At 45.0% G+C, this 19,177-nt stretch overlaps 1 protein-coding gene across 1 annotated transcript in view; it reads left to right on the forward strand.

The window, feature by feature from the left end:
* The window catches only part of LOC116718879 (inositol 1,4,5-trisphosphate receptor type 3-like), an 18,511-nt gene extending 949 nt beyond the window's left edge, over positions 1–17,562 (forward strand). The window contains 34 exon segments of the mRNA XM_032561137.1: positions 920–1,078; positions 2,709–2,783; positions 3,250–3,369; positions 3,472–3,594; positions 4,339–4,539; positions 4,614–4,729; positions 5,616–5,751; positions 5,818–5,943; positions 6,571–6,696; positions 6,789–6,909; positions 7,489–7,652; positions 7,856–8,004; positions 8,082–8,190; positions 8,332–8,425; positions 9,389–9,564; positions 9,670–9,829; positions 10,000–10,184; positions 10,600–10,800; positions 11,105–11,215; positions 12,234–12,329; positions 12,396–12,509; positions 12,605–12,688; positions 12,848–12,958; positions 13,124–13,316; positions 13,388–13,507; positions 13,662–13,834; positions 14,362–14,526; positions 14,600–14,894; positions 15,335–15,453; positions 15,687–15,852; positions 15,921–16,081; positions 16,164–16,265; positions 16,267–16,326; positions 16,990–17,562. Of these exon segments, the coding sequence (XP_032417028.1) occupies positions 920–1,078; positions 2,709–2,783; positions 3,250–3,369; positions 3,472–3,594; positions 4,339–4,539; positions 4,614–4,729; positions 5,616–5,751; positions 5,818–5,943; positions 6,571–6,696; positions 6,789–6,909; positions 7,489–7,652; positions 7,856–8,004; positions 8,082–8,190; positions 8,332–8,425; positions 9,389–9,564; positions 9,670–9,829; positions 10,000–10,184; positions 10,600–10,800; positions 11,105–11,215; positions 12,234–12,329; positions 12,396–12,509; positions 12,605–12,688; positions 12,848–12,958; positions 13,124–13,316; positions 13,388–13,507; positions 13,662–13,834; positions 14,362–14,526; positions 14,600–14,894; positions 15,335–15,453; positions 15,687–15,852; positions 15,921–16,081; positions 16,164–16,265; positions 16,267–16,326; positions 16,990–17,106 (4,728 nt within the window). The 3' untranslated portion in view covers positions 17,107–17,562.
* Positions 17,563–19,177: the final 1,615 nt, after the last annotated feature.

Genomic DNA, 19,177 nt, shown 5'->3' on the forward strand with positions numbered 1-19,177 from the left:
GACTGACAGGTTTCTGCTGATTCAAGGAAAAATCTGGATTAAATCTGGACTTAATCTGGATTAAATCTGGACTAGATCTGGATTAAATCTGGACTAAATCTGGATTAATCTGGACTAGATCTGGATTAAATCTGAATTAAATCTGCACTAAATCTGGATTAAATCTGGACTAGATCTGAATTAAATCTGAATTAAATCTGGACTCAGATGGAAAGAGAATAAAAATTAGAACATGTTGGTCTCAGATTGTTTTTAATTAAGAGAACAAAGAACAAATTTTATTTTTATTTAAACTCACCAGATATGATTTCAAGTGTAAAATATTTGACCCAAGTTGCAGTAAAAGGTTTTTTAAGCAACTTATAAAAGTATAAACTACAGACACACAGTTATTTATTTTTCACCTCTGATTATTACAGTGTAACATCAGCTGAAAGAAAATCATAAAAATATGCCTCTAAAATCTTAAAAAGCAAATTTTGAGTAATTTCACAAGATGATGTATGAATTTTAATTAATTGTTTCAACCGATCAGAAAATACTTTTTTCTCTTTTCAGCTTTTCTAAAGATAAAAAACTCAGATTTAAATATTTAAGATTCAAAAGGAAAATTACCAACTTATAAAAAGAGTTTTTGTTGTTTGTCTCAAACAGGAACATGTTTATTTCATAAAAACTCATTTCCACCAAGAAATAAAAAGTAAAAGCCCAGCAGGAAGTCATGATTTAGAGTTATGAGATATAAAATCTTGATTATGAGACACTGGATCAAACCCCTTTGTGAATTTATGTCTCATAATTCTGGCTTTTATTCTCAAACTTATAACTTTAACCCTCATAGTTCTGACTTCCTGCTGGGCGTTTGGCCTGCTGCTGCTGCGACCTCTGCTCGAACCGTTGAGTCTGTTCGTGTTTCCAGGTGCAGCTGCTGATCTCGACGCTGGACGTGGAAAACTACAAGCTGATTAAAGCCGACCTGGATCGCCTCCGCACGCTGGTGGAGAAGTCGGAGCTGTGGGTGGAGAAGAAGAGCTCGGGTGGAGGAGACGGGAAGAAAGACAAGAAGGAGAAAGGGGAGGTGAGAAACGACACATTTACATTTTATACACATCAGAGGGGAACATTTTCTTCATTTAAATTAAAATCTGGTTTATGTTGAACGAAGTTAATGACCTGCAGCTGCAAACTGTTTGCTCTACAAAATAATCTGAGTCAGGAAGAACCTTGGCTTCTCGCTCCGCTTAAACGTCAAAGGACATAAAAACGACAGTATCATCAGCTTTAATAAAACATTTAGTATCAACCTTTGAAAAGTTGCTCATGGCGCCTTTCTCCTGCGCTCTGACTGTCTGTCCATCGTCTCCTTCCTGCTTGTTTGTTTGTTTGTGAAATAAAACTAAATTTTCTGATATTTCATCTGAAAATCAAACATTTAACACAAAGTGTTTGGATGTTACAGAAACACAAATGTGATAAAAGATGGAATTATTTGCATCATTACTTGGGGAAAATCAGCATTTTACTTTTGTTTTGATGAAAAGTAAACCACAGATATTTATTATATAATATTATAGGATATTACCAGATTAATGTAGTTAAAATGAAGCCTAGGCACAAATTCAAACTGGAAGACTCTCTAGCTCCACCTGCATCATCCAACCGGAGCTTCCGGCTCATCACCGTTGATTGATTGACGCCGGTCCAAGACTCGTCACGTCCAATCACCGTCCAAGCCCCAGCTGATAAGGACCACCACCCATGGCATCTCGTGCTTTCCAGCAGAGCTCAACCCACCTCCACCCCTTCACCTCCACTCGCTCGGCTGTCCGGCCGCATTCTTCATGGCCTCCACCACCAGTGCCGGGTCCCTGGGGATGACGTTCCTAACAGCATATGGAATGCTCATCCGAGCCCAACGCAAAGTTTGCGATAATGTCCTCAGCCGGGGCCGAGCGCCAAAGATTTAATTCATGCTGTTAATAAACTTTTCTAATTGTTTCCCTTTTCTCCGTCTGAGTCTCTCCAGATTGAATTCAGAGTCGTTTTAAAGTCCTGCTGATTTGTGACACTTTGATGATGATGAAGAATTTTCTTATTTATAAAAACTTCACAAGATGCTCAACATTCCTCATTTTAAGTTTAAATCTTTTTTCATGTTGGAATAAAAAAATATGAATCCATTCTCTCCTAATATGATGATTTTATTCTGGCAATATTATGACTTTATTCTCATTTTATTACAGTTTCATTCTTAGCCCAACTTTAATCTCTCGTTATTTGAATTATTTATTCTCGTATTTTTATGACATTACTTTTATTTAAATACTTTATTCTTGTATTATTATGATTTTATTCTGTTTTTTATAACTATTCTAGTTTTTTACAACTTTAATCTTGTGTCTTTTCAAACCTCTTCTCATATTTTTACGTTTTTGTTTTAGACGTATTACAACTTTATTTGCATATTTTTATGAGTTAATCCTCATATTTTTACATTAGTTTGCATTTTGTCTTTATTCTTGTATTTTTACAACTTAATTGTCATAATTAATTGTTTTTTAGCCTGACTCTAATTCTCTGATGAATCTGACCAATCAGGTCAGCCTGAGGGTTTCAGGATATCAGCCGTTTCTGTGATTTCATGCAAATCAAATGTTTCCCTGAAGCTTTCCATAATCACAACCTGCCGTACCTTCTGCATCCTGCAGGGGGCGGCAGAGGACCCATCGCCAAAGAAAGAGAAGCAGCAGAAAGGAAACGAGAACTACCAGAACGTGAAAGAGGTGAGAACGTTCTCTTCTGTCAGCCAATCAGAGAGGGCGATGCTGGGAGGCGCTCACCGCTCAGATTACCATCGATCAAAGAATCAATATGTAATCAATATATAATACAGAAATGCTGAAATTACATCAAAAATTAATCCAACCTCAATCTGCAGATCAATGGTTTAGAATAATGAAAAAGAAAATTATTTTTCTTTTCTAAAAATGAAATTTAACTCATTTTTAATGAAACTGGAATTAAAGCTTTAAATAAATCCGTGTTTCACTTTTATGATCATAAGTTTACTGAGGATTATTTAGCAAGGATTATATTTTATGGATTATTGAGTGATAATTTTTTTCTGACTATTGATGATAATTTAGTTTTTTTTGTATTATTTATTGAGGATTATTTATCTGTGATCATATTTTGTGGGTTATGTTTGCTGGGTTTTGCAGCAGCAGCTCATTTCTTCTCTCCTCTCAGATTCTGGAGCGGCTCAATAAAATGTGCAGCTCTGGAGTCTGGAAGAAGCAGCAGCGGCTGCTGAAGAACATGGGAGCTCATAAAGTCATGCTGGACCTGCTGCAGGTTTCCTACGACAAGGTGAGGCGGGCCGGACCGCCAAAATAAAAGCACAGAGGCGTGGTTTATGCAGGAGGAGGAGTTCCTGTCTACAAATCCAACTTTTTCTTCCTGTCTGTGCAGAACGACGTGAAGATGCAGGAGATCATCAAATACACTCACATGTTTCTGCAGAAGTTCTGCATGGGGAACCAGGAGAACCAGGCGCTGCTGCACAAGAACCTCAACCTGTTCCTCAACCCCGGGGTGACATTCAGCATCACAACGCAGATTATCTCGATACTAGCCGATTGTGACGGCAGCATTTCCATCTGCAGCGAATTCTGAAATATAAAAACAAATCAAATCAGATCGAAATTCAACTTTTCTTCTCCTCTGGAGACTAAAAGTGAACAACAGAACGATCTAAAGACTAGAAATGATTTGACCTTTTAAATATTCTCTCTTCAAACTTTCCCCTGAGTTTATTTTTATAAAATTCATGGATGGATGAAAATTAGGGAAAAATGAGCAGAAAGTTAATAAAAGATCTCAGTTTGAAATGAGCAGAAATTAAAGACAAAAACAACTTTCTGCTTTTTGACTTTCATGATTTGGATGGAAATGAACTTCATAGAGCTGCTGGTTCTGGTTCTGGTTCTCTGACCTGCGGGTCGTGAAGGTTTGTGCTGCTATCAGTTTAAAGGTCAACAGAGGTCGTCATCAATAGCTTCAAAGCAAAAGCAGCACAAACGTAGCAGAGCTGATTGGGTCGACCTCTGATGACCTCTAGAAACTGTTTTATTAATGTCTTTAAAATGACAGCAGGAAAAACAAAAAGTCTTTTTGCTCAAATATTTGACATGAATTTTGTTAGATTTGGTTGCAGCATTCGGGAGGGGCTGGTTGACCTTTGACCTTTCACTAGCAGCACAAACGGACCTTTTTGACTGGGTTCAGTGGGACTTGAGGATGTGTGTGACCTTCAGCTGTTGTTTCCTGCCGCTGCAGCTGCAGGAGGCCGAGACGGTGCAGCACATCTTCAGCAACAACTACCAGCTGTGCAGCGAGATCTCAGAGAGCGTGCTGCAGCACTTCATCCACTGCCTGGCCACGCACGGCCGCCACGTCCAGTACCTCAACTTCCTGCACACCATCATCAAGGCCGAGGGCAAGTACGTCAAGAAGTGCCAGGACATGATCATGACCGAGGTGAGGCGCCGCGCCGCCGTCGCGCTGTGTCCGTGTTTCCATGGCGACCTCCTCACGCCGTCCCCGTGTCTCAGCTGACGAACGCCGGCGAGGACGTGGTCGTCTTCTACAACGACAAAGCGTCGTTCAACACCATGCTGGAGCTGATGGCCGAGAGCAGGGAGGGAGTCGGGGAGAAGAGCCCGCTCAGGTAACCACGGCAACCGCCCGCCATCCAATCAGACGCTCCTGTTTCCGGGTTTATTTATCCAACACGAGACGTTGAAATTCAAAATGCACCACTCAGCTTTTGGATCAACGTCTTCCTCCGGAAATATTTAAATAACCTGAAAGTTCAAGCAGAAATGATTCTGAGTTCTGAGCTGCCGGTCGGTTCCAGACGGACCGGAAACTTCAGCCATGAATGTCAAACGTTTAATTCGCTGCGTTTCTGTCGGCTAAATGCAGAATTCAGTAACGTTCTGGTCGTTTTCAACGCCTGGAACTGAAACTCCTCCTTCCTTCACCTTTTCTCTCCTCCGCTTCAGACGTTCCTCCAGTTTCGCTTCACGCCTGAAAGCAGCGCAGTGGCAGGAACCGCTGCTGGTTTTTCAAAAGAAAGTCAATTTTAGGTTTAAATTAATGTCAAACTGATGATGGATAGGATAAATGTGCCAATATAAACTAAATATATTTATATATGAATATATCTCACATGCGTTACGTTTTTTAAAAATCCTTCATTGTGAAAGTTTGGGCTTTTATTTTGACGAGGCTCTGCACTGCGATCAGTCACATGTAGAGGAAACACTGAAAACTGATTCATTATTCTAAACATTTACTGGATTATTTTCTGTAAATGAGTGACTTCATTCAAAAGTCTCAGAGCAGAAGCTGATTTACGTTTTTACCAGGACAGACGAGGATTCAGGATGTGACTTCAGGTCCAGTTGGTTTGTTGAAGGAAGAAATCTGATCGGTTTTTCTGTTTCTCTCTGCGGTTGACGAGTTGTCGAGTCGTTCCTTCAGTTCTAACCGCCGACCCAGAGCTCTGAGAGCCTGCTGAACCTTTTGACCCGGTTCTGCTTCCTGAGCAGGTACCACATCTCTCTGGTGGAGCTGCTAGCCGCCTGCGCCGAGGGCAAGAACGTCTACACCGAGATCAAATGCACGTCGCTGCTGCCGCTGGAGGACGTGGTGCGGGTGGTGACGCACGAGGACTGCATCACCGAGGTGACCGGGTCGGGATCTGTCCAGGTTCCGGTCCTGGTTCTGGGTCTCACCCGTGTCTGTCTGCAGGTGAAAATCGCCTACGTGAACTTTGTGAACCACTGCTACGTCGACACCGAGGTGGAGATGAAGGAGATCTACACGTCCAACCACATCTGGAAGCTGTTTGAGGATTTCACCGTGGACATGGCGCGGGTACGAAACCGGGGCAGAAACTGGGGCAAAACAGGGGCAGAAACCAGGGCAGAAACCAGGAGGGTGTACAAAACCGGGGCGGTGGGGCATGGAGGCTACAAACCAAAACACTGAAATGAACAAAGTTCCTCATTAGGAAATGAGCTCAGACATTTTATGTGACATATTTTTAAAAATAAGATTTTATTTATTTTCAGGAGATGTTTGAGTTCCTAAAAAAACACTTTTCAACATCTTATGAAACTAAATGTTCAGTTGAACCACAGCTGTTTGTTTCATTTGTGTGTTTAAGTTATTAAGCATTTAAAAACTGATTTTAGTTTATTTTTGTTGGCCAAAATTAGTTTGTATTTATTTATCTATTTTATATTTTCTTTGCGTACTAAAAGTATTGTGTGATTTTCTATAAATTTATAGATTAATTAATTTTTTATTCTAGTGATTGTTTTTAAACAAAAGCAAAATAATTCTTCTGACGTTTCATATTTGATTTGCCAAAAGCAAAAGAAGAAAAAACAAAGAAAAGGCAGAGAATGTGGAATATTGTTTCTGATATTCCACCCTGAAGCTTAACGGCTTCTTGTTTGAATCTCAGGTTTTTAAATCGGAGCGTTTCTTCTTCTGCAGGTCTGCAACAAGCGCGAAAAACGACTGACCGACCCGGTTCTGGAGAAATACATCATCAACGTGGTTTTCGACACCATCACCGCCTTCTTCAGCTCTCCTTTCTCTGAGAACAGCACGTCTCTGCAGGTGGGGCGACTCGGACCCGGTGGGCCCCAGCGGTCTCTGCTTGGACCCGGCGGTCTCTGGTTGGTTGAGCTGTTTCTTCTTCCCTCCCTCAGACTCACCACACCATCGTGGTCCAGCTGCTGCAGTCGTCCGTCAGGCTGCTGGACTGTCCCTGGCTGCTGCCGCTGCACCGCGGACAGGTGGAGGCCTGCATCAAGACGCTGTCGCTGACAGGTAGCGCACTAAGCCCCGCCCACTTCAGACCTCACCTCTACACCAGAAGACCAGACCCTGCTGGGTTTGTTTTTCTGAAATCCTCAGATTCAGCAGCTTCATATTCAGACTGAACAACTGGGATAAGGACTGGAGACGTTTTAGAGGATTTATTGTCGTGATTCCTGAGTTCGTTCTGAAGGAATTTCTCCTCCTTAAATTGAACATATCATATTTTTAAACCCTTCTTTGAGTCCATCCAGTTTTTCACAAAATTCATGGAAAATCGACACATTCCTGCATTTTTTCTCCTCAAAAATGATCCAAAACAATCAGGTTTCAATGTTGACTCCCACCTACAGGTGGCAGTATTCCTTACTTCTCCACTGCTGACTCAGCCTCACTTGATGTCAAGATGCAGCCAAACATCAAACATAAGCGTTCTGAGCCGATCATTAAGCCTCTGTTTCTCCATGACAGATATAATATATAATATTATATCTACGCACCAGGAGAGACGAAAATAAACTTTCTGCATTTCTGGACAAAATGTCTTTAAGGCCTAAAAACAGTTTTCTGTTTTCCTCTGGGCATCTTCAGCTAAGAACCGCTCCATCTCTCTCCCTCTGGAGCTGGAGGCGCTGATCAACAACGTGTTGTCCAGCTTGGCCGTCAACACCCTGAACCGCTCCGCCTACAAGACGCCGACCCGCAGCGCCAGACCCGTCCCCTACGACTACAAGAACATCATCGAGAAGCTGCAGGTACGCCGCCTCAAGCCATGGTGGACGCTGCGGTGGATGTCCTCTCTAACAAACGTCCCCCGTCTCGTCCTCTCTAACGTCCCCCGTCCCCTCTAATGTACCCCATCTCGTCCTCTCTAACGTCCCCTGTCCTCTCTAATGTCCCCCGTTTTGTCCTCTCTAACGTCCCCCGTCCTCTCTAATGTCCCCCGTCTCGTCCCCAGGACATCATCAACACCCTGGAGGAGCGGCTGAAGCCGCTGGTGAACTCGGAGCTGTCGGTGCTGGTGGACGTCCTGCACCAACCGGAGCTGCTGTTCCTGGAGGGAAGCGACGCGCGGCAGCGCTGCGAGTCCGGCGGCTTCATCTCCAAGTAGGTGGGCCGGGTCTGAGCGGCCGCTGCCAGAGGCATGCTGGGAAGTGGTGTTCACTGCTGTGTCTGCTCTGCAGGCTGATCCAGCACACCAAGGCGCTGATGTCCGCAGAGGAGAAGCTGTGCATCAAAGTGCTGAGGACGCTGCAGGAGATGCTCATCAGGACCCTGGACTTTGATGAGAAGGTCAGAGGTCAACCTGAGGCTCAGTCTCTGTGATTCTGATGCTTCTTCTGAGCAAAAATATGTTTAAAACAGATTAATATCCACTGGTTAAAAATGACACTAAATCCTTTGTGTGTTTGTTTCTGACCCGGTTTGATTCAGGGAATGATGCTGCGCAAAGTTCTGCTGCAGAACTACCTGTTCTCCAACAGGAAGAGCAACCAGAAGAACGACCTGGCTGAACTGGGAGCCGCAGGTACGACTGGGAGTTGCTGCTGCTGCTAGCGGGATGCTAACACTTCCTGTTGCTCCTTCACAATAAAAGCCTTAAAAAACCATCTAGGACAAATTAGACTAAAGTCTTAATTCACAAAAAATGCTAGTTTGATTTCATTATTCAGACATTTGTTGTTGTTTTTTATTTTAATATTTTATAAAATTAAGATATTAATATTTATTTTCAGATTTTATTTTTGTTTCAAGAGATTTTTCATCCAGACGTTTTTTATTCTGATTTGATGTAAAATATGAACACAGTGACCTTAAAGTTGACCTTTCATTCATCCACCTCCTCAGGACTTTAAGATTCAGTAACAAATGTTTCTAAAAAAATTATTTAAGTAAAACAAAAAAATAAAAATAACTAAATAAGATTATTAAATTGTGAAAAACTAAATCAATGAAATTGTTACATTTTGAAAAAATAATTAAATATAAATAAATAAAAAGATATGTCTATAAAAAGAACATAATTATTTAAAAGGTAAGTGGTGGATCAGGGCGGGTCGGTCCTGCAGGATTCACTGAAATGAAACCAGAGCTGAGATGCTAACCGATGCTAATCGGACCCAAAGCCTCTCTGTCTTCTCGCTCTGCTGCAGCGGTTCGTCATCCTGTTTATTTTCTCACAAACATGACTTTTATTTAATTACTGTTTGCAATGAGAGCCGTCCCTCTTCTCATCAGATGTTGGTTAAATGGAAAGAAAACTATCAGTGAGTAGATCAGTGGGCCGAATACTCAGCCCTGTGGGACTCCAAAGAGCTTCAGATTGATCTGTGTAACCTGCACAAACAATAAACTGTTGACTTCATTTGTTTTCACACAAAACTCTTTAACGTTTTAACTTTGACCCATTCTGGGAGAAAAAGGCTGAGCTGGTGAAACCAAAGTTCTCCTCAGACTGACTGAGTAACTTCATGATGTGTTTGTGGGCCAGGTGGCGAACAGGAGCGCGACTGGGCAGCGGTGGCGGCCATCCAGTGCCGTCTGGACCGGGAAGGAGGAACGAAGCTGTTCACCGACCTGGTGATGAGCTCCAAGAACGACAAGATCTTCCAGGAGAGCATCCAGCTGGCCATCTGTCTGCTGGAGGGAGGCAACACGGAGATCCAGGTAGCACACCTGGATCTGCAGAGACGGCAGAGTTCACCGGGACCAGATGGCCGTTGTGCAAAAATCAAGCAAAATCAATGAATAAAAACTCCTGTTTGTCTGCAGAACTCCTTCTACAAACTGATGATGGGCGACAACAAGTCGGAGAAGTTCTTCAAGGTTCTTCATGACCGGATGAAAGAAGCTCAGATGGACATTAAGGCGACGGTTTCTGTAAACGTTGGTGAAATGACGCACAAGGCCAACGAGAAGGAGCTGGAGGCCGGTGAGCGGGTTTAAACAATGTCCGATAGTTTGAGGTCAGAGGTTAGCTAGGTCAGAGGTTAGCTAGGTGGTAGTAGCGGGTTAGCAACCAGGGTTCAGGTTTAGTTACTCACGGTTACTGATGGATGTTCTGATAACGTGGTTCCCCATCACTGGCTCTCCCTGGTTCAGGAGGACTTCCTCTGATGGTTCACGGTCAAGGCATCGCCCCGGTAACGGCCGCCGCCGCCATGCCGACCCAGCAGGCAGAGGAGCAGCGGGAGGTGGAGGCGGAGATGGGACCAGCGGTCACCATCATGAAGCCCATCCTGAGGTTCCTGCAGCTGCTGTGTGAGAACCACAACAACAACCTGCAGGTTAGTCAATGCTAACTAGCCAACTGTAGCTGCAGGTTAGTTAACAAACCAGACCAGTTCACCAGTAAGTGTTGGTTATCTAGTCCCAATAGTGACTAGACAACCAACAAACAGCAGGAATCTGTAAGCTGGTTCATGTTAACCAATAAGAACCGGATCAACGGGTCGGTTCCTGTTTCCAGCCTGGGTCTGGTTCAACCCGCTGCTCAGGTCCGGTTGGTTCTCCTCTGGTTCTCCAGCTGGTCCGGTTGGGTCACATTAAACAAGATGTTCTGGACTGTTTCTAGTTACTCGAGGTCCAGAGGATCAGCTGCTGTAGCCGGTCCAGGTCACCACAGCACCACCTGGTGGTGGTTAGAAGAATCACAGTGTCAGAGATGAGCCAGCTCATGTCTTGATGATTTTGTGTTCCCAGAACTTTCTGCGTTGCCAGAACAATAAAACCAACTACAACCTGGTGTGTGAGACGCTGCAGTTCCTGGACATCATGTGTGGAAGCACCACCGGCGGGCTGGGCCTGCTGGGCCTCTACATCAACGAATCAAACGTCCACCTGATCATCCAGACCCTGGAGACGCTCACAGAGTACTGCCAGGGCCCCTGCCAGGAGAACCAGGTGCTCCAACACACAGTCAGACCCAAAGTTTCAGAACAGTCCTTGTTCTTTAAACAAAGTCTTTGTGGAGGTCAGTTCAGAAGCTGCTGTAGCCGTCCCAGTCCAGCCTTCTTTATCGGTACCAAACCCTGGCCAACACATTTCATGATTTCTTTGGCTTCACCGGTCTTAAGGGACAGGGTCCGTTCGACCACAAAGCCTTTTTACTGTGAGCGGTCCGGCGAGCCTATAGTCCAGTACTCCACCGCCAGACGGTCATAAGGCTCAGAAACTGATCCCCGTCGTGGATTTCTGTGTTTTTCAGACGTGTATCGTGACTCACGAGTCCAACGGCATCGACATCATCACGGCGCTGATCCTGAACGACATCAGCCCGCTGTGTCGGTACCGGGTGGAGATGGTTCTGCAGCTGAAGGTACAGCGGGTCGGCTGCTCTCACCTGAACTGGTCGGCAGTGACTGCAGATCACAAATCAATATTTACCCACGTTAACCTCTCCGATCCGATCTGATCGGTTTCAGGTTGGGATTTCTCACAAAAATCACTCAGACCTTTTAGAAATGCCCTCAGTTTAAAAAATATGACAAGTCTGTAGGTTTTAACTGTACAACACCTGAGACGTTTACATGTGCAGGTACGGAGAACTGACCCTGCCAAAACTGGCAATAAATATAGAAATAAAATAAATGGCTTGGTAAGATAATCAATGTGCCAAATACTGCATCCAAACAGAAAAAGTGAAAACTTTCCAACTTATTAAATATATCATTTTGGCAGGTTTTGTTCTCCATATGTAGGAAAAGGAAACAAAGAAAAAAAGATTTTCAGAAACTAATAAATGTGACCTAAACCTACAAATGTAGACAATTATGTGACACTTGATACAAATGATGAAATAATCTCATTTACTGGAATCATATTCAGTTTGAACATATTTATTATAAATCACCAAATTACAACTTATGTTACTTCAAGGCACTTATTTACTAAATATAGCTTAGACTTGCTGTTATACAGGATTTATTTCAGGTTCCTTCCTTATGATGAACTAAATAATTCATGTTTGTCTGAATCAAATTTATCCCTGAAGACTTGTGATAATTAAGTTTTACTGTATTATAAAACACCAACGTTGGCTGGAAATCTTTGTTTTCTGCCTTTCTGTTCCACATTTTCTGTTTGACTGGTTCCATCCTTCAAAGATCTTTTTATTTCTCTTGGATTTTAGTTCTGGTTCTTTTCCTCCCAGCTTTGGTTTCTGTTGGATTTTAAATTGAACCTCAGATGAAGTGCATTCAAAGCGGTGTAGTTACAGATGTTTGCCTCCAGAGGGCAGCACCGAGCAGCTGCTTCATCCTCAGCTCTGATTGGCTGATTTCTCCTGGTTGAATGTTTGGGTTTTCTGCTGCAGATGTTTCTGTTTCTGTTGCCAGGACAACGCCTCCAAGCTGCTGCTGGCGCTGATGGAGAGTCGTCATGACAACGAGAACGCCGAGAGGATCCTGTTCAACCTGCGACCGAGGGAGCTGGTGAGGGCCGGATCCAGGTTCTGACCTGGTTCTGACCCGGCCCGGTCTCACGCTGCGTGTCTGCAGGTGGATGTGATCAAGAAGGCGTACCAGCAGGAGAGCGAGTGTGAGGAGGAGCAGGTGGAGGTGGAGGTGTCGCCGCGGGAGGTGGGACACAACATCTACATCCTGGCCCAGCAGGTGACGACAAGCAGCCTCCTGATTGGCTGCTGGACTCCTCTGATGCGATTCTATTGGACCAGCTGTTTGTTCTGATACTGGGTTCTGATTGGCAGCTGGCGAGACACAACAAAGTTCTGCAGAACCTCCTGAAGCCGCCCAAGAACAGCAAGGAGGGCGAGGAAGGCATCTCCTCCATGGTAACCGTCCAACCAAACATCCAACCAACCATCCAACCAACTCTACATCTTTGTATGGTTGGGGGAACCGTTCAACTTTTCCTCCAACTATACATCTGACCAACCATCCAACCAATCATCCAACCATCCAGCCATTCATCCAACCGTTCTCCCCCTCAGCTGACCCTCCAGAGCCGTCCTCTGTCCCAGATGTTGAAGTCTTCGGCTCCAGCTGAGGTCGTGGATCAGGATCCTCTGGACTACTACGACCAGCTCACGTCTCAGATCGAGGTCCTTTATCAACCCAAACTTTGTCATCAAGCTGATGATGAAGTTCTTCATCTGAAGAACTTTTGAAAAATACTTTCACAAAATAAAACGCCCCTCTAAATGTTTCAGGTCTTTTAATTTGAAATTTCTCCAGCTCTTCCTGTCATTCCTGCTTCATTTCTCCAGATTGTGCGTGAGGACCGCAGCATGGAGCAGATCGTGTTTCCTGTTCATCCCATCTGCGAGTTTCTCACCGAGGAGTCAAAGCTCCGAGTCTTCAACACCACGGAGCAGGATGAGCAGGGGTCAAAGGTCACGCACTTCTTTGAGCAGACTTCGTTCCTGCACGGAGAGATGGAGTGGCAGAAGAAGCTGAGGAGTGAGAGCAGAGCGCCGGCCGTTAACATCCCGGATGTTTCCAGCTCTGAGCGTGTGTCCGGTCTGTTGCAGGCATGCCGGTTCTGTACTGGTTCTCCAGGAGGATGACTCTGTGGGGAACCATCTCCTTCAACCTGGCCGTCTTCATCAACCTCATCATCGCCTTCTTCTACCCCTACGACTCTGGCCAGGGTGTGTGGATGGATCTTTGGTCACTTCTAGTCGAATGTTTTTGTTCCCTTCATTTTTAGACATCAGTTTTCATCAGGCTGAGGATTCAGGAACCATCAGAGCTCTGAAACTCCCTCTGATTGGTCCATTCTCTTCCTCTCTTCCATTCTCTTAGGAGCGATCGATGACTCCATGCTGCTGATGCTGTTCTGGATCCTGACCGGGCTCTCCGTCCTGGGCTTGTTCTCCAAGCAGTACGGCCTGCAGCCGCTCACGCTGGCGCTGATCCTCAGGTCCATCTACCACCTGGGCATCGGAAACACGCTCATCCTGCTCGGATCGCTCAACGTAAGACGCAGCTCAGCAGTGACGGGCAGCGCCAGCTGAGAAGTTAGCTGCGCTAGCTCTAAAGTGCTAACCATAAACATTTGTTTTGCTAATGCTAGCGAGGTAGACCAACATGGTAGTTAGCAGAAGCTAATGCTAAATTCAACCACGTTGATACTATTGTTATTTAGCTAGCACACTGAACGTTTTCAAAGTTAGCAAAACGCTAAAGCACAAAGTGAAAAATCAGCTTCAGTATCAGTGGATTAGCAGCATTGTGGAAAAAGTTCTGATTCGGTTTAATCAGACAGATTTTCTTTCAAATTACTGAATAAAATCCAGGGTAGCACTTTATTTGACGGGTGTGTAAGACTGACATGACACCGTCATAAACATGAAGGAGTCTGAATGAATGTGGTAAATAACCACATTTTTAATGCAAAGTTGCTCTAAAAGTTGCATTGAAAGTACATTAAAAGGGCCAACTTTGCATTAATGTCTCATTATTTACAAAATAATGCAAAGTGTGTGTGTGTGTGTGTGTCCAGCTGATCAATAAGGTGGTGTTTGTGGTGAGCTTTGTGGGGAACAACGGGACCTTCATCATGGGCTACAAAGCCATGGTGATGGATGTGGAGTTCCTGTACCACCTGGCCTACGTCCTCACCTCCACCCTGGGCCTCTTCGTCCATGAGCTCTTCTACAGCATCCTGGTACGGCCGCGTTCAGTCCTCCAGGTTCTGCAGACCCTGATGATGATGATGATGATGATGTGTGTGTGTCCAGCTGTTTGACCTGATCTACCGGGAGGAGACGCTGTTCAACGTGATCAAGAGCGTGACCCGGAACGGGCGCTCCATCCTGCTGACGGCGCTGCTCGCCCTCATCCTGGTCTACCTCTTCTCCATCCTGGGCTTCCTGTTCCTGAAGGAGGATTTCATCATGGAGGTGGATCCGCTGCTGCAGCTGTCAGCAGACCCTCAGCACACCGAGGCGGCCCAGGACTTCCTCAAGTCGTGCTCCACAGACGGAGTCAGCTGCACCGCTGAGACGAGCGTGGAGACGGTGGCGGAGGAGGAAGGTAGGAGCTGCAGAGGTTCTGATCCGGGGCCGCTCCGAGGTTCTGATCCGGAGCCACTCCGAGGTTCTGATCCGGAGCCACTCTGAGCAGCAGCTCAGAGTGACGCTGGTAAAAACCTTTGGGGTTAATAGAGGAGCCATGTTGGGATGACTTCCTGGAGGTGGAGTTTCAGAGAGAGCTGGAGTTCTTAAAGAGACAAGGGCCCAATTCCAAGGTGTTAAATCAGGAAGTCAAATTTCTTTTAAGTTATGTTTTATATTTATATTATTTTTACAACAACTAAAGGTAACGGGCGGAGTTAACAGCAGGGGTGGAGCTAACCGCAGGGGTGGAGCTAACCCCCGGGGGGCGGAGTTAACAGCAGGGGTGGAGCTAACCCCCGGGGGGCGGAGTTAACAGCAGGAAGTGGAGTTTAACCCTGCGTTGCTCCTGGTTTCCAGGGGAGCCCAGCACGGAGCGGGCCTGCGATACGCTGCTCATGTGCATCGTCACCGTCCTGAACCACGGCTTGAGAAACGGGGGAGGAGTGGGAGACGTTCTCCGTAAACCATCCAAAAACGTGAGGTCAAAGTTCAAATATCTGCACCAGAAAGTAGAACAGATGATGATTTTATTTATAAAACCTGGAGTTTCTGCTGTTTTATTGGATCTGCAGACGTCAGTCCAGTCGGTTTAAACGACCGGATCATTAATGAGGTTCTGCAGACAGTAAGGCTGTAGCAGAACCCGGTTCTGGACCGGTTTTGTTTACTCAAGGTTCTGTCAGTAATGTGGGACCGGACCTGTGTGCAGGAGCCGCTGTTCCCGGCGCGCGTCGTCTACGACCTGCTCTTCTACTTCGTCGTCATCATCATCGTCCTCAACCTCATCTTCGGCGTCATCATCGACACGTTCGCCGACCTGCGGAGCGAGAAGCAGAAGAAGGAGGAGATCCTGAAGACCACATGCTTCATCTGCGGTTTGTAGCGGTTCTGACCCGGTTCTGACCCTGTTCTGGCTTTGCTGAGCCGTGTCTGTCCCCTGCAGGTCTGGAGAGAGATAAGTTTGACAACAAGACGGTTTCGTTCGAGGAGCACATCAAGCTGGAGCACAACATCTGGAACTACCTGTACTTCATCGTTCTGGTCCGGGAGAAGAACCAGACGGATTACACGGGTCCAGAGAGCTATGTGGCCCACATGATCAAGGTATGGAGCCGGACCCGACCAGAACCCACCCGAACGGAACCGACCCGACCCGGCGGCCTCACCGTCTCCCTGTCTGTCCCAGAACAACAACCTGGACTGGTTCCCACGGATGCAGGCCATGTCCCTGGTGGTAACCGACGGCGACGGGGAGCAGAACGAGATGCGGATGCTGCAGGACAAGCTGGTCGTTGACCATGAAGGTGGTGACGACGCTGACGGGCCAGCTGAACGAGCTGAAGGAGCAGGTACCGGGTTGCTGGTTCTACTCCACCTGCAGAGCTGCCGAGGCTGAAAGGAACCAGGACAGGCTGTGAAATTAACCACCAGTCCTCCACACATGCTCAGCTCATTTAGCTAGCTTGGTAGCTAAATATTTAGCTCGCTAACTGAAAATTTAGTTTGCTAGCTGGCTAATTAGTGTGGCGCTAAATATTTAGCTTTTTAACCATTTATTAAGATTCAAAGAAAATATTCAGCATCAAAGTGAATATTTAACTAGCTAACCAAATAGCGTGGAGTTAAATATTTAGCTTCAAACTATTTTTCTTGCTAGCTAAATGTTTTGTTTGATAATTGTTTAATGTAAAACCGTGACCTTTATAAATTAATTAATGACATGGTGAAAATATGACTTTGAAATATTAACCACATTTTTTATCTTTTAACAGCCTAAATAACCCAAATTATTGCTGTTATTTTTGACTGTTTACAATCAGCGCCATAACCTTGATGAACTCACGCCCATATAAGGACATTAGGACCAGGATGCAGAATATCCTGGAGACAAATATGAATGATCTGTTGGTTAAACCGGACGTTGAACCTCCAGGTTCATCCACCTGAGCAGCAGGCAGGAAGTAGTCGTGTCACCTGGAGGAGTGACGTGTGGACGTCCTGTGTGTGTGCAGATGACGGAGCAGAGGAAGAGGAAGCAGAGGATGGGCTTTGTGGACGTCCAGGCCGGAGCGAGCGGCGCCGTGCCGCCGAGCGCCGCCGGAGGAAACCATCAGATCTACAAATCCTAAAGAGACTGATCAGCATCCAGCTGGACTGATGCTGCTGCTGGAGCAACACACACACACACACCCACACACACACACACACACACACACACTGCTCTGATGTGACCCTTTGTAGCCTAAAACCTGCTGAGTTGTTAAGATTTGCAGCAGATTGAACAGTTTGTGCTTCAGTTTGTGCTGCTTTTAGTTTTTATGTCATAAATTATTCTGATGCATTAAAGGATCTTCAGGAGGCTGAAGGTCCGACCCGGTCCAGACACTGAAGGAGGTTCTGTTTGGTCTGAGTGGAAGAATACTGAACATTATTAAACTAAAATCTGTTTGTTTTAATGTAGAAACAAAAAGACGTTGAAGTTCTGTGAGGAAAAGGTTTTTGTTGTAAAGGGAAGTTGTGGCTTTAGATCAAATCATGTTGAAATAAAATCCGTTTTCTGTCCTCTAATAAAACTGCTCTGAGTTTTTACTGAGTTTCTCTTCAGAAACAAAATGGCGGCAGCGTTAGCTTCCAGCACAAGCAGCTGAGGACAGTCGGGCACGGCGGTGGAGGGATGATGCCTGGGGCTTGTTCTGCAGTCACTACAACAGAACGGCTGGAAAGAGAAGAATCACAATTTTCACAGAGAAAATCTTCTGAAACATTTATTAACACAGCAGCTCTGTCAGACCCGGTTTATATTATTAAAATATTATCCCATTATTATTGAAGAGTTCAAAGTAAATGTCTGTAGACATAATTCTTTACAGTTTTAATTTAACGCCTCAGTTTTCTCCGCTTGACCTTTTGGCCGTGATGGGAAAAGGTTTGTGGAACATCTGGACCAATCAGCTCTCTGATGGAGTCGGTTATTAACTTTTATAAAAATATATTTTTTACATATTTGTTCAAATTGTCTTCATGTCATGAGAACGATTCGGTGGAAAACTTGAGTTCCTGTGCAAGTAGAAACAGCCAATCAGAGCCAGGGGGCGGGTCTTAGTGCTGTCAATCACTATCTGTGGCGCTGCTCAACCCTCCTACTGTTGCATCTTTTCCCTTCAGCAGCTCTTGTTGTAGATGCTAAGGCTAGTTAGCATAGCCACTGATGAAGGCGGATCTTTTTTTTCTGTAATGGTGAGTTGTTTCTCCACTATGAACACATTTAGCAGCGAGTACATGAGGGTGATTAACAGCGCTAAGCCCCTCCTCCTGGCTCTGGTTCAGTGATATCTCAGGGAGGAAGAAGAGGAGATCGATCTTTTCACAGATGAAATGTCTCCTAATAAAATGTTTCAACATGCTGACAGTTTTAACAAATATGTAAAATAAACACATTTTTTTTTAAAATAAGTAACAAACTGCAGCAGCTTTAAGGGTTTTATGTTATTTTCTGTTCTGGATTCAACAGGGAACCAAAGAACAGAAGCAAAAACATGAGAAATATGATCTGAGTTTTTAGTTTCCATCAGAACTTCCTGCTGTTTGGATCATTAAAGGTTGCTCCATCATGACGTCATCAACTTACAGCTGGAGACGCCATTCTGGTTCGGTTTTGGACTTCTTCTTCTTTGGCTCTAACCGGTCCGGACCGCAGTCATTTGGACCGGAAGGCCAGGATTCCTGACTCTCCAGCGGAGTTAGCGTCGCTCCGGTCCGATCCGGTCCGGTCCATGAGGCGGGTTGGGGATACTAAGTCCAGCAGAACCGCAGAGAGACGCCAGAGGAGCCCGGGGTTATTCTGGGAAGCAGCGGCAGCTGCCGGCGGCCCGGTGGTCCGGGTTTAACTCGGCTTCACGTCCAGCCGGGACACAGATCCTCTAAAAACCCTGAACTAAGCCTGTGGATCTATTTTTGTTACAAAAACTAATTTTGATCAAAACATCTCAACAGTTTTATAGTTTAATCAAAAGTTTCTTCATTCTAACCACCTTCAACGTTTTTACTCAAACCGGTTATTAATCTGCTCCAGTTGGGAAAATAATGTTGAGAAAAAACAAAAGCAGTTTGATGAAAAATGATTTAATTTATTAACAAAACAAAGCGACCCAAACCAACCCTGAAACGACCCGTCCTTATCTGAGCCGCTAACAGAACCAG

Source organism: Xiphophorus hellerii, chromosome 1 (assembly GCF_003331165.1).
Source record: "Xiphophorus hellerii strain 12219 chromosome 1, Xiphophorus_hellerii-4.1, whole genome shotgun sequence".
In the NCBI taxonomy this organism is placed as follows: Eukaryota; Metazoa; Chordata; class Actinopteri; order Cyprinodontiformes; family Poeciliidae; genus Xiphophorus; species Xiphophorus hellerii.